The sequence below is a fragment of the Eurosta solidaginis genome, chromosome 1, assembly GCF_040869045.1.
Source record: "Eurosta solidaginis isolate ZX-2024a chromosome 1, ASM4086904v1, whole genome shotgun sequence".
NCBI lineage: Eukaryota > Metazoa > Arthropoda > Insecta > Diptera > Tephritidae > Eurosta > Eurosta solidaginis.
Genome location: NC_090319.1, coordinates 183,836,998 through 183,852,300, shown reverse-complemented (window position 1 = coordinate 183,852,300; position 15,303 = coordinate 183,836,998). Strand labels below are relative to the sequence as shown.

The window sequence follows — 15,303 nt, the reverse complement described above, 5'->3', positions numbered from 1 at the left end:
CGCCGCCAACTTTTAAATGAAGGTAATTTAGAAGTTTTGCAAGCTGTAATTTGGCATTCGTTGAAGATATCATGATGAAGTTTGGCAGGAACGTTACTCTTATTACTTTATGTCTGCTTAATAAAAATTAGCAAAATCGGAGAACGACCACGCCCACTTTTTAAAAAAAATTTTTCTAATTCAAATTTTAAAAGAAAAGCTAATATCTTTACAGCATATAAGTAAATTATGCCAAAATTCAACTCCAGTAATGATATGGTGCAACAAAATACAAAAAGAAAATTTAAAAATGGGCGTGGCTGCGCCCTTTTTCATTTAATTTGTCTAGGATGCTTTTAATGCCATAAGTCGAACAAAAATTAACCAATCATTGTGGAATTTGGTAGAGGCTTAGCTCCTAGGACGATAACTGTTTTCTGTGAAAAAGGGCGAAATCGGTTGAAGCCACGCCCAGTTTTTATACAAAGTCGACCGTCTGTCCTTCCGCTCGGCCTTTAACACGATACTTGAGCAAAAATCGATATATCTTTACTAAACTCAGTTCATGTACTTATCTGAACTCACTTTGTATTGGTGTAAAAAATGGCCGAAATCCGACTATGACCACGCCCACTTTTTCGATATCGAAAATTAGGAAAAATGAAAAAAAATGCCATAATTATATACCAAATACGAAAAAAGGAACGAAAGATGGTAATTGTATTGGTTTATTGACGCAAAATATAACTTTAGAAAAAACTTGGTAAAATGGGTGTGACACCTACCATATTAAGTAGAATAAAATGAAAAAGTCTTGCAGGGCGAAATCAAAAGCCCTTGGAATCTTGGAAGGAATACTGTACGTGGTATTACATATAAGTTAACACAAGCTAATGTTTCTCAATAATTCTGTCCGCGCATGGCCTGTGTCAGCGAATATCCATTCCCACGCTGACGGATAAGCCACAACGATTGCGTAACATGAGCAGTGCTATGAAACGACAATTTGCGCGCATGGCCTGTATCAGCGAATATCAGTTAACACAAGCGAATGCTTCTCAATAATTCTGTCCGCGCATGGCCTGTGTCAGCGAATATCCATTCTCACGCTGACGGTTAAGCCACAACGATTGCATAACATGAGCAGTGCTATGAAACAGCAATTTGGCCTGTGTCAGCGAATATCCATTCTCACGCTAGCAGGTGCAGCTCAACGCTGGCAGCGATTAAGAACGCAAGCGTCTGTGTCGCTTTGGCTGCCTTCAATACTAAGGTTCAGGGTTTTTAAGTAGGCACTTTAGAATGTAAGTTCAGTTAGTTTTTGGAATGACAATGAATAAAACGTATTATTGTAATAAACTCTAAACTGCAAATAACTTTTAATGGATTACCATGAAACAGTAAAACTGGCGCTCAACAACGGGAGAAAAAACGGATAACAACAAGCAGCAGTGACAACAAACATTTTTAGCATTTTTATTTTAAATTAAGTGGAGCAGAAAACAAAACCAAGCATAAGATGAAGAGAGTATTATCAATAGTTGTAAAACAGATGTAAGTAGAGTGTTGCCAAACAAAGAAATCAGTGTCAATTAAGTGTTATCAATGTTTATAAACAAAAAACTTGTGTTTATTAAAATTTTTTTTTAAATACGACCCTCCAAAAAAAAAAAACAAACAAATGACGAAATTTTCTTTTAAAGCATCAAATTATCTGTAAATCTTTGCACGGGTTGAGTAGAATTAGATGTGTTGTGGACCAAATTTATTGGAATAAAATCAGGTAACCTGTTTCAGTTGTGCTGTAAGCCTATGAGTGACCAAGAATTAGATCGGCTATTTTAGAACATAGTGGTAAACAGAAGACAGCGTAACAGTGGTCAGGAAAATTGGTGGACGGATAATAGGGTAACGACTGAGGAACGAAAAATGGCTATAGAAGCAGATCAATTGAAAGCTCTTGTCGACACTGCAGTGGCTCATGCACTTTCAGTGCAAAGAGAAAGTTTCGAACAGAGACTGGCGACCATAAACCAGCGTCTAAACGACGTTAGCATTAGTGCACCCCCAATAGAAACATATTCTGAAGCACAAATTGTCCCAGGTATCAAATGTGATGAACCCCTTGACATCGTTAAATCTCTACCAGATTTCGATGGTAAACAAGAAAACTACGTATCATGGAGACAGGCAGCACACACCGCCTACAAATTTTTTCAGGAATATGAAGGCAGCAGCAAACATTTCCAAGCTGTCGCCATCATTAGAAATAAAGTAAAGGGTCCAGCCGACATGGTTTTGGCCTCATTTAACACCGTTTTGAACTTCAAAGCGATAATTAACCGCCTTGACTTTAGTTATTCCGACAAACGACCAATTTACTTGATCGAGCAAGAAATGTCAACCCTCCGCCAGGAAAATTTATCTCTTCTCCAATACTATGACGAAGTAGAGAAGAAATTGACGCTTCTGACCAACAAAACCATAATGACTTACGAAAAGTCAATAGCTGCTTCACTTAATGAGAAATACAGATTAGACGCATTGCGCGTATTTATATCAGGGACCCAGAAACAGCTTAGCGATGTACTATTCTCAGCCCGGCCTAAAGATCTGCCTTCGGCCTTAGCACTGGCACAGGAGGTTGAATCGGACCATGAGAGATACCGATTCGCAAGCACCTATGCCAGGAGCCTAGAAGATAAGACACAAAGGCTAGACTCAAAACCACACTCTTGGGAGAAAGTTACAGGGGGAAGGTACCAAACAAACGATATGTATCACTCAAAAAACCCTTACTTTAACAGAACTCGGGACTTCAACAACAAGAGTCCCCAGAAACTGGATAAGGTAGAACCGATGGATGTCGACACGTCACAACGCTTCCGTCAACCTACTGCAAGGCCGGAAAACACTGGCTCTTATCGATACCAAAGTAATCCAAATCAAAAATATCCGCAGGCAGTGAAAAGGCCAAACAATGGCTCTGGAAAATTTACAGGACCAAAGCAACAACGAATAAACTGCCTTTCAAGCGGAAATTCCACTTCTAATCTGGAAGATTCCACCTATAGTGATGTGGCAAACGCGGAAACATAAGCAATCGAGGGCGACCTTAACGATCCCGACCAGATACATTTTTTAGACAGAACTCCCTGCTACCGTTCATTGAAAGAATAGTTGCAGGGAAGAAAATAAAATTACTAATAGATACGGGTGCATCTAAAAATTATATTAAACCCTTAAAATTCCTTAGGCACATTACACCGGTCGAAAAGTCTTTCTTGGTAAAATCAATTCATGGTTTTACTAACATTAAAGAAAAATGCGCGATAAACCTTTTTAACATAAATAGTACCTTCTTTATTCTTCCTTCTCTTTCAACGTTTGACGGAATAATAGGTCTGGATTTGCTTACGCAGGCAGACACGACTATAGATTTAAAGTCAAAAAAAATAATAACCAATGTTGGTTCAGAGGGTATAAAATTTTTAAAGTGTGCTAATGTAAATTTCACACGAGTAGAGGACATAGAGGTTCCTGAAATTGTGAGGGTGAAATTTCAAAGAATGGTAAAAAATTTATTGAAAATTTTCTCTGACCCCAACGAGGCACTCCCATTTAACACAAATATAGTCGCCACTATTCGCACCGAGAGTGACGATCCGGTTTATTCCAAGCTATACCCCTATCCTATGGGCGTATCAGAATTCGTGAATACTGAAATTCGCGATTTACTGAAGGACGGTATCATCAGACCGTCTCGGTCACCATATAACAACCCAATCTGGGTTGTTGATAAAAAAGGAACGGACGCACAAGGAAATGTAAAAAAACGACTTGTCATAGACTTCAGAAAACTGAACAAAAAAACTATCGACGACAAATATTCCATCCCGAACCCAACGGTTATACTATCAAATCTAGGAAAGGCCAGGTATTTTACAACGCTTGACCTAAAATCAGGATTTCATCAAATAACGTTGGCGGAATCCGATAGGGAAAAGACCGCTTTCTCAGTAAGTAATGGAAAATATGAGTTCTGCAGGCTTCCCTTCGGTCTGAAGAATGCACCCAGCATTTTTCAAAGGGCGATCGACGACGTACTAAGGGAACAAATAGGGAAATACTGCTACGTTTACGTCGATGACGTTATTATATTTTCAGAAACCGAAGAGGAGCATGTCGAACATATTGAGTGGGTCTTAAAAAGGTTACATGAGGCTAATATGAGGGTTTCTCGCGAAAAATCGCAATTTTTTAAAGAGGACGTTGAATACTTGGGCTTCGTAGTATCTAGGGGAGGCATTAAAACAAGCCCTAGCAAGATAGATGCTATTCACAAATATGAGAAACCCTCCACTCTTTTCAAAAAAAAAAATAAAAGTGGAATTAGACGAAAAACAATCACAAGCTTTTAATAAATTAAAAGAGGTCCTTACATCAGAGGACGTCATGTTACTCTACCCAGATTTCAGGAGGCCATTTGATCTAACGACGGATGCCTCGTCTTTGGGTTTGGGGGCAGTGCTCTCACAGGACGGTAATCCAATTATCTTTATTTCACGAACTCTGAAAGATCGAGCTACTCGCGATAGTCTGGGCCTTAAAAAGTCTTAGAAATTATCTCTATGGCGTAAAGAATTTAAATATTTTTACAGATCATCAGCCACTGACATTTGCGGTTTCAGACGGAAACCCAAATTCGAAAATTAAACGATGGAAAGCGTTTATCGACGAGCACAACGCTCAAATCTTTTACAAACCCGGTAGAGAAAACCATGTTGCCGATGCTCTGTCACGACAGAACATCCACACTCTAGAAGAGGAAGGTCAATCAGATTTAGCTACAGTTCATAGCGAAATATCGCTATCTTATACGGTGGAAGCATCCGAAAAACCGCTAAATTGTTTCCGAAACCAAATTGTTTTGGAGGAAGCCAACTTGAACCTAAAACGGAATTTTATATATTTCGGCGAGAAAACTCGTCATGTTATTCAATTCATAAATAAAGATAATCTCATTGAAGAAATTAAAACAGCTGTGAACCCAAATGTGGTAAACGCCATACATTGCGCTTTGCCAATACTGGTCAGCATACAACATGAACTTATAAGGTGCTTTCCGGCAACAAAGTTCTGGCACTGTAAAAATATGGTGACCGACATTGTAAATAAAGACGAACAGAGGGAGATTGTTCTTGCCGAACATAATCGAGCTCACAGAGCTGCCCAGGAGAATGTCAAGCAAATCCTTCGTGATTATTACTTCCCAAAAATGACCAAACTGGCAAACGAAGTGGTCGCGAATTGTAAGATCTGCAGTAAGGCCAAATACGATAGGCACCCACGAAAGCAGGAGTATGGTGTAACACCGGTCCCATCCTATACCGGAGAAATTTTGCACATTGACATATTCTCAACAGATAAAAAATACTTTTTGACCTGTCTCGACAAGTTTTCGAAATTTGCTGTGGTACAGCCTATACCATCTCGAACAATCTCAGATATAAAATACCCATTTATTCAACTAATGAATATATTCCCAGGGACAAAGACTGTTTATTGTGATAACGAGGCCTCTTTAAATTCTGAAACGATAACCTCGTTACTAAAAAATAGCTTCAATGTTGACATCGTCAACGCGCCACCTCTTCATAGCACCTCGAATGGGCAGGTTGAATGTCTCCATAGTACACTTTTGGAGATAGCCAGATGTCTGAAATTGGACAGAAAAATCTGCGAGACGACAGACCTTTATTACTGGCAACAATTGAATACAACCGAACGATTCATTCGGTGACCAATGAAAAACCGATTGATATAGTTCACGCTACACCAACCGACATGAGAAATGAGATAACCATGAAAATAACGAAAGCACAACAAGCACAATTGGAAAGAAATAACCCTTCCAGACAGAATAGGGTGTTCGACGTAGGGGAACGCGTATTAGTAAAGACGAATAGACGACTGGGAAATAAACTGTCCCCTTTATATGTCGAAGAAAGGGTTGAGGCAGATCTAGGAACCACGGTTCTCATAAAAGGGAGGGTGGTCCATAAGGACAACCTCAGATGAAAACCGTGGAATATCTTTCAATATTATAAAGTAAATTAAAAGAAGGTTATTTTCCCCATCTTTCAGGATCCCCATTGTGATGCTCTCCATCCAAACGGCAATAGCAAAATTGACGGACTACTCGACTTCCGATTATATACCGATCCAGGATGGCGACGTAATAGTTTGGACACACTTCGGCTATCTTAAGCATAGCACCAATCTTACGGTATATAAAGAAATAGCAGAAGAAACGAAAGGACTAACAACGCATTTCCCTTATCTCATATGAGAATGCTACTCGACTCAGACATTTCACACATAAAAGTTTCTTTAACAACACTGGACATTCACCATAGACAGGCTAGGAGTATTAACATTTTAGGTACTGCTCTAAAGGTGATTGCAGGAACACCCGACTTCGAAGACTTTGAAAACTTAAAATTTCGGCAGCAAGAGCTAATAGAATCAGAGGGACATCAGATAGAAATAAACACAAGGATACAGGAAAAATTAAACCAGCTAACGGAAACAGTTAACAAAATTATTAAAAACGCAAAGGCTGTACAGATCGATACTCATCATTTGTACGAAACGCTGCTTGCGCGAAATAGAATCCTTATAACCGAAATCGAGACTTTAATTTCAACCATAACCCTTGCAAAGATAGGAATTATAAATCCCCTGATGCTAAACTCGGAAGATGTAAAAAATATTTTTGAGGCACGCTCTACAAATACAACAATTACTGACCTAATGGAGGTATCATATATCAAAGCCCTTTTAGATGGGAGCCTTCTGCATTTCAGAATAAAGTATCCTCAACCTACATTAGTTTGCAAGAAAATTATTATTTTCCCTGTTCAACACAATGGAACTATCCTGCACCTTGGGAACAACAACAACGTTGCTGACTGTGGGAATCAAAATTTAGCGATTGGGAACTGCAACACAACACTCACAACAACTTTTTGCAAAAGATTGCAGCATCCCACATGCGCACAACAGCTGTATTCGAATAATGTTGCTCACTGCAGTACTTGCCCTAGCAACCTTGAACCTATTACTGTGGTTGACGATGGCATTATCATTATAAACGATAACACCGCTTTGATCAAAACTGGCGAAGACTCCGAAAAAACAATAAAGGGAACTTATTTACTTTCCTTCGACGATGAGGTTTACGTTAACGGATCTAACTTTGTAAACCGAAATGGCATGTTAAAGAAATTACCAGGGCCAGCGGCGACCGTTCTCCTTAATATCACTAACCATCAAGAAGTATTGAGTCTTCCATGCCTTCACAGGATAAGTATGGAAAATCTGCGATTTATCGCAAAAATTGAATCAAGAACTATGACGGGGCTAACAATATCACGCTTCGCTATCATTATATTGGTTATCGTTTGTTACACTCTAGTTAAAATATGGCAGAGGAGAAGGAAAAGACGCCAATGCCAAGACCTTCAGCATGTCATTGATAACTTTAAGAAGTCCGTGGACGGCCTTCACTTAGAAGGGGAGGAGTTAACACAAGCTAATGCTTCTCAATAATTATGTCCGCGCATGGCCTGTGTCAGCGAATATCCATTCTCACGCTGACGGATAAGCCACAACGATTGCGTAACATGAGCAGTGCTATGAAACAACAATTTGCGCGCATGGCCTGTATCAGCGAATATCAGTTAACACAAGCGAATGCTTCTCAATAATTCTGTCCGCGCATGGCCTGTGTCAGCGAATATCCATTCTCACGCTGACGGATAAGCCACAACGATTGCATAACATGAGCAGTGCTATGAAACAGCAATTTGGCCTGTGTCAGCGAATATCCGTTCTCACGCTAGCAGGTGCAGCTCAACGCTGGCAGCGATTAAGAACGCAAGCGTCTGTGTCGCTTTGGCTGCCTTCAAGACTAAGGTGCAGGGTTTTTAAGTAGGCACTTTAGAATGTAAGTTCAGTTAGTTTTTGGCATTAAATGAATAAAACGTATTATTGTAATAAACTCTAAACTGCAAATGACTTTTAATGGATTACCATGAAACAGTAAAACTTATATAAATAAATTAGCGGTACCCGACAGATGATGTTCTGGATCACACTGGTCCACATTTTGGTAGATATCTCGAAAACACCTTCACATATACAACTAAGGGCCACTCCCTTTTAAAACCCTCATTAATACCTTTAATTTGATACCCATATCGTACAAACACATTCTAGAGTTACCCCTGGTCCACGTTTATGTCGATATCTCGAAAAGGCGTCCACATATAGAACTAAGGCCCACTCCTTTTTAAAATACTCATTAACACCTTTCATTTGATACCCATATCGTACAAACAAATTCTAGAGTCGCCCCTGGTCCACCTTTATGGCGATATTTCGAAAAGGTGTCCACCTATAGAACTAAGGCCCACGCCCTTTTAAAATACTCATTAACACCTTTCATTTGATACCCATATCGTACAAACGCATTCTAGAGTTACCCCTGGTCCACGTTTATGGCGATATCTCGAAAAGGCATCCACCCATAGAACTAAGGCCCACTCCTTTTTAAAATACTCATTAACACCTTTCATTTGATACCCATATCGTACGAAAAAATTCTAGAGTCACCCCTGGCCCACCTTTACGGCGATATTTCGAAAAAGCGTCCACCTATAGAACTAAGGTCTACGCCCTTTTAAAATACTCATTAACACCTTTCATTTGATACCCATATTGTTTTGCAGGGCAGTGTGGACCCGGGGAAGTCGGGCGTGTGCGTCGCAAATAAAAAGAAGGAAAAGGAAAGAATTAGAGCGAGTAATGACAAATGTATTCACGTTATAAACAATATAAATTCTCAGCTTTATTTATTATCAAAAAGGGAATTGCTTCACAAACCAATTCGAAAATTCAATGTTCTTAAATTTGTTAATTACACATTCGTGCACGGCAAATGTTAATAATATGACGACCGCAAATTGTTGGATAAATTACAATTCAAAATAGAAATATTGGTGGCTGATTGCCAGACAGTTGCCAAGTGCAAATTCTAATGTTAAAATCGCAATTATTAAAAAGAATCACAATAGCAAAGTGCGATTATAGCGTAAATTATATGCACAAACTATGAAAAGATACGTAACGTGATAACTCACCATTGAGATAGCTGCTGGCTCGTTGACGTTCCAAAAAAGAAAAAAGGATCAAAACCGCGAACAAGTCCGCGGCACCTGCCGATAGCTAACTTTCGTTGAGTTTTTCCCCTTCAAAGTTAGCTTTCGGCTGGTGTTAGCCGTTACCGGTAATAATAATAAATAAATAACTAATGTGCGTGTTAGGGTGGCCCGAAATATTTAGGCTGGTGGCCTAAACATGCCGGCCCCCTTGCGGCGAGCAACTTGAAACTCGGTGAGTACGCCAGCAACCTTCCCAAGGCGGGATAAACTAAATAAATTTAAAAAATATGATATGTATGTATAGTAGATCGTAAGTACGATCTCCGGCGGACATCCGTGCTCGCAGTAATGCAGCCTCGCGGAACTGTGGATGAAAAAGAAAAGCGTTAGTATTCAAGTACGTGGGGTTGCTTGGTTTAAAATGCACCTTGTGGTATAATTAAAGTTTTTTATAGTGGGTGGGCTCCAGACACGACGAGGCCGAAAATTGTGGCTTGGGTGAGGAGCCCGCCGACAGTTGACGTGGGTGTGCCTCCGACCATAATACTGGCGTAGACGTCGGCGCCCAAAGTGAGCAACACTGGGGACGATCGGTAAAATGTTGGATCGGCCAGCTTCATGAACTGGAATGGGGCCGCTACCGACGGGTCCAAATTTGCCGTGGGGTTTAACCTGGCATAGTTCGATATTACGGTGGCTTGGGTCGTGATCTTTCCCGCTACCCCATACTTCCCTCGAAGAACGACGGTGCACCTCGAAAGACGTGCGGTATTGTTACGCTCCAGGTGTAGATCCTTGCACAGATTGGCATCGATAATGCTGGTGGGAGCGCAGGCATCTAACTGGGCGCGGACCAGGTGTAAACGGCCTCCTGCCTCAATTCGGACTATGGCTGTCGGCGCGATGGCGATCAATGCTCGAGTTATAGTCGGTGCCGCTAAATTGTCCCGGAGTCTACCACTCCTGAAGCCAGTGGGGGTTTGTTGTTGCCTCACGAGAGCTCGATGGTTGTTGCGCTTCTTATTAGGGGCCGCCCTCCCAGTGAACTGTCGTGACGAGCGGGACGGACGCGGTTCCGCGTCATCACGCTGGTTACCAGTAGGGCGGTGCGATGGGCGGAAAGGACGTGTCTCCGCGCAATCCCCAATTTGTAAGCGCGCGAAAGCGCCGTGCATAGGCGAGCGGTTCTCGGGTCTCTCATGACGTAATGGGGGCCGGAATCGCGGCGTTTCTAAGCTGCCCGATTGGGCTACCTCTGCTGCATTGGCCAGCCTCTCTTCTTCCTCGACTTGCTGGGCCCATGATTTAGTTTGCTCCGTGACATGGATGGAGAGGACCCCGTCCGAGCTCGCATCGTCGTCGTTGTGCTTGCTTTGAGGTGGCGACGGCTGATCCTCGCCAATATGTAGCGTCGTGTGATGTGGTTCACTGCAATGTCGGCATCGGTCTTGGCTGGGGCAGATTTCCAGGCGGTGGAACGGGGATAGGCAGTTGGGACAATAGCGGTGGATGAGTATTGCACGTAGTCGCTCCTCAGTCGACATACCACGGTAAATTGGGCACAATCGCACTCCGTGCGGTTTGGTGCACAGACGGCAAGCGATGGTGAACGCATTTGGGCGTGCCTCGGTTTTGGAGCGTTTGAATGCAAATCCAGGCATGTCTGGAAATGGTAGCGTTTAGTAATATCGCTGCATAGGTTGGTTGGGTGGCTAATTGCCGGAGACCCGGGGTCGATTCTGGCTGACCTATTGGTTGGCGTACTCGGGATAAGGGTTCATTTGGGATGAATAATCTGGTTAGGTTATTCTGCCGAGGTAGTGACGTGTAGTGGTTGAACCCACTGTTAGGTTTAGTAAACTTTGATTGACATACGCCTAAAATGACCTTTCGTTTTGAAGATAGTTTCATCAGAATGAAATTGCTGATATTGAAAGCCACCAATAGTAAGATTAAGAATTATTAAATATAGACTTAGGGCAAACTATATTTTTTGGTGTTTGCCTAAGGCAGGCAATACGCGACAATATACGGTATATCACGGTAAACTGGTGTGTTGTCACGGCTCTTTGTAATTGCCCTATAAAAATTTGGTCACAAAACCTACCCACGCCCATGCAAATGAGACTATGAATATAACCTATGAATGACTGTAAAATGACTAGTCAAATGACGTCGTGCAGATAAAATGTGCGACAGATGTAAAGAGGCCTTATTCGCCGTCTGGGAACACTCGTTGTGTTGATTTGGACCATGTTGTGTGAGAATCACAAATTGTGGTGTGTTTGTTGATTTCAACACAACCCTGGCAGGGATAGCCTACACTATCGAGTGTGGTAACTTGTAGAGTTGTCAGCTGATAACTCTTCCACTCACTGGAATGAGGCAGTCGTGCGGTGCTGCCAATTTGGCAGCGTAATGAGACATAATGGTCATGTCATGCAATTATTTAGGGACAGTTCGCGTCTGAGTTCTGACGCGACCTGACTTCTGAAAGGTTTCATTTTTTTTGTGTGGTTTTTCTCATAAAGTTCATTTTTTGGTGGAATGACTATTTCATAAAGGTTCCTGAACTTGCCTTTAATTATTTTATTAATCTTGAAAATTGTATCGTAATCTCCAATTCGCTTTTCCACCGTTAAGTTTACGCTACTAAACAACATTGAAAGGCTCGGAAACTTTACGGTATTATATAATTCGAAGTTATTGCTTTATAGTTCACGAAACAATCCAAACTAAGTTGGAGTTGAGAAGAAGGCTTAAATTTTCCAAATGAAAATAGTGATGGCAAACTGATTTAAGGAAAATAACTATTTTGATTATTTTTATTTTTCTTGATGTTTTTTTTGTTTTTGATAAAAGGAAGCCCATGATAAACAAACCAGAGCGCGCCTTCTTATCTAGGTCTATATTTTCGCGATTATATATATGTATTCTGATTTTGTTCACGGACTGACACTCGGGAGTGTTGGATCTCGTGGATCCGAGTTGTGATACCCTTTGGATCGCGTGCAATGTGCTTACTGCGGAAGAACCAAAAAAGGCAAATGTCGTCGAGTGGCAACCTTGTTTCGTTCATTCAAAATGACATTCATTCATGGAAATGAGTATAGATACATTTTGAATGAATTTTCACTATGAAGAAAAACTTGTGATGGGTAAGTATAAGTATGCCAGTATCGTTCCCTTTTTTATAATTTAATAAATTTAATAATTTTTTATTCTTTTATTTCATTTCAGGTACACAGCTACACTTAATGAAATGTTGGATACAAATACAAACACGTTGCGAATGGGAAGTCAAACAAAAGGCGGCGTAATTTTATATTTTGCTTGTGCTGTTGCTTTTTACATGAATTTTCTGAAAACGTCTCAAAGCAACACCACTCACAAATTGGAAGCTTGCAAAATTTGAATCAAGCTCATCACCCAGTATCTTTACTACCGAAAATTTAGAGGAAATGGGTATTGGAACGCTTGACTCAGAGGAGAGCTCTTCTTCAGCGGCTTCTTCCATTGCATTAGTGTTAAGTGCTAGTGCGGATGAAAACTCAAACGGCACAACACCGAATTTAGATGCACCAAAAGTGTGTCACAATCGTATCACATCCTATCGACCAATGGACAACACTTTAGATAGTACGCTTAACAGTGATATGTCAAATAACACCTTAATAGGTAGTCCCAATATAGATCACCATGATGCCGCTAATTGCAATACAAGTCAACAAAGTAATAATATTAAAACAATCGTATGCGATTACCAAAACGTTGAAAGTAAAGGATCTCTATCGCAACAACAGGTTCAATTTAAACATGGTGATAATGTATTGACACAAAATGATAGAAAAGAAGCTATACTAGGCATAGGTGCGGGCATAGCCAGCAGTGGGTCGTTAAGCGTAACAACCGCCCCACAAGTACACAACGCCAATTCAAATTCCAATTCACCTTCAGCTGGCAGAAGTATTCGAAGTCATCTAGCAACAGCTACTGGTAATAACAATAATCGATCAACACGAAATGCTTCGCAAAATTCACAACAAATAATTAATACAGGGACTAATGCTACTGCCACCACAACCAATAATAATGCTCATGTTAACAATGGAAATGGTGTTGGTGGTACGACAAATACGGGTTATATGCTGCACGCGCCCAATCAGTCAACATTAATCCAACAGAAACAGCGAGACCAAATGCAAAGTTTAAGACAGCATCAACAGCAATCACAACAAACGTCTGAGCCACATATAGATTTATATGATAACCTTTTTTTTTTGTTTCGTCAACACCAATTGAGTGATAATGTTTCCGATGGAATGGATCATTTTAGTAATTTATCAGATGAAATAATTTTACAAATATTTAAATGGTTGCTAAAGAAGGCGCTCATACGTTGCAGTCATGTTTCTAGACGTTTGAACAGATGTGCTAAGGATGAGTCACTGTGGACGTGTTTAGATTTAGGAGGTAGACATTTACGCGCTGGTGCATTAGAAAATATATTAACACGTGGTGCGCAAATTCTACGTTTGGCGCAAGCAGAGTTAACTAATCCTGTTTTCAAAACTACTGATTTCCTGCAAGTCGAACCAAAATTTGAATCGAAGTTACAGTATTTAGATTTAAGTATGGTATCAGTTACAAAACCCTCCCTAAAAATGCTTTTATCACGCTGTCGGCAATTGAAAAAGCTAAGCTTAGAGCATGTTCCGATCAACGATGAAATTTGCAATGAAATAGCAACAAATACAAATCTAGAAGCTTTAAATTTAGCTATGTGCATAGGATTGGAGGCATGGAGCGTACGAAAAATAATGGAATCATTAAAAAATTTAAATAGCTTAAATATATCATGGACAAATTTATCGGTGGATGCCGTTACCTCGGTAGTGACAAATGTAACGCCAAATCTTATCCGTTTGAACAATGCTGGATGTCGCAAAACTCTTTATGATTCACATGTGACAAGCTTAGCTAAACATTGTACACAATTACTGGAAATAGATTTCTCTGATTGTACTGCATTAACTGGCAATGTCATTAATATTATTTGTAGATTTAAAATGCTTGAATATTTATCTTTATCACGTTGCTATCTAATTCCCGCCTCGGCCTATATGGATTTGAGTAATTTATCCACACTCACGTATCTTGACATATTTGGTACGCTGTCAGATACTGCAATGGAATTGTTGGGATTTCAAAATTAAAACAAGCTTGTGGTTATGAATATACAATCAAGCTGCAACGTATGTTGCAAGATAGAGGTCTCGCTCAAGATTTAAAATTTGAGCTTCAAACAACATTTGGCTCATGCAAGAATCCCACAAGAAATGGTTTTTAGCATTGAAGTGTTGTCATCGGGCTCGTGGCCATTTAATCAAAGCACCACATAAGGATGCGAATTGGAACGATCTGTACAGCAACTTAATGAGTTCTATGCAAATCGTCACTCAGGTGGTAAGCTTAACTGGCTGTATAATTTGTGGAAAGGTGATTTGGTAACAAACTGTTTCCGTAATCGTTATATATTGCAAGCAAGTACTTTCCAAATGGCTGTACTTTTACAATTTAATGATCAGACTAAGTTCACATTACAACAATTGCAAGAAAATACGCAAATCTCAAACAGGTGCCACAAATTTCAATGAAAGCTAAATTGCTAGTATGTGCCGATGATGAGAATTCGCTCAATCCTAATTCTATGATGGAGCTATTCTTATTTGGGCGGTGCTACGGCTTTGGTTTTGACTAATACGAATCGTATGTCACATTTGAGATGTGAAAGTATACCAAGTACGTCAACAGCAGCTGCAGCAATGACGGCATGTCTTGGTTCAAATGCCTTTAGTAATCCTGCTGTATATCCTTCGACGAGTAGTGAGAGTGGAATTGCTAGTAGCTGTGTTTTAACTTCTGAAGTTGAGGTTGACCTAAAGTCTATGGAAGCTCAATTACAAACACTTTGCCTACCATTTTTACGTATTGCCGCAGTATTACGGCAACATTTATATCGTCATGATATCAGCACCGGGGTTAGAGTTTGTGCGTTTAGTTTACTATCTGGAATTGGCTACAGATTCAATGGATT

General features: G+C 40.3%; 1 protein-coding gene across 1 annotated transcript; it reads left to right on the top strand.

The window, feature by feature from the left end:
• Positions 1-1,908: 1,908 nt before the first annotated feature.
• Positions 1,909-14,422, top strand: LOC137239117 (uncharacterized). Its single transcript, XM_067764067.1, has 4 exons — positions 1,909-2,137; positions 4,641-5,097; positions 12,447-12,505; positions 12,585-14,422. The coding sequence occupies exons 1-4, from the start codon at positions 1,909-1,911 to the stop codon at positions 14,420-14,422; spliced, it is 2,583 nt and encodes an 860-aa protein (XP_067620168.1).
• Positions 14,423-15,303: the final 881 nt, after the last annotated feature.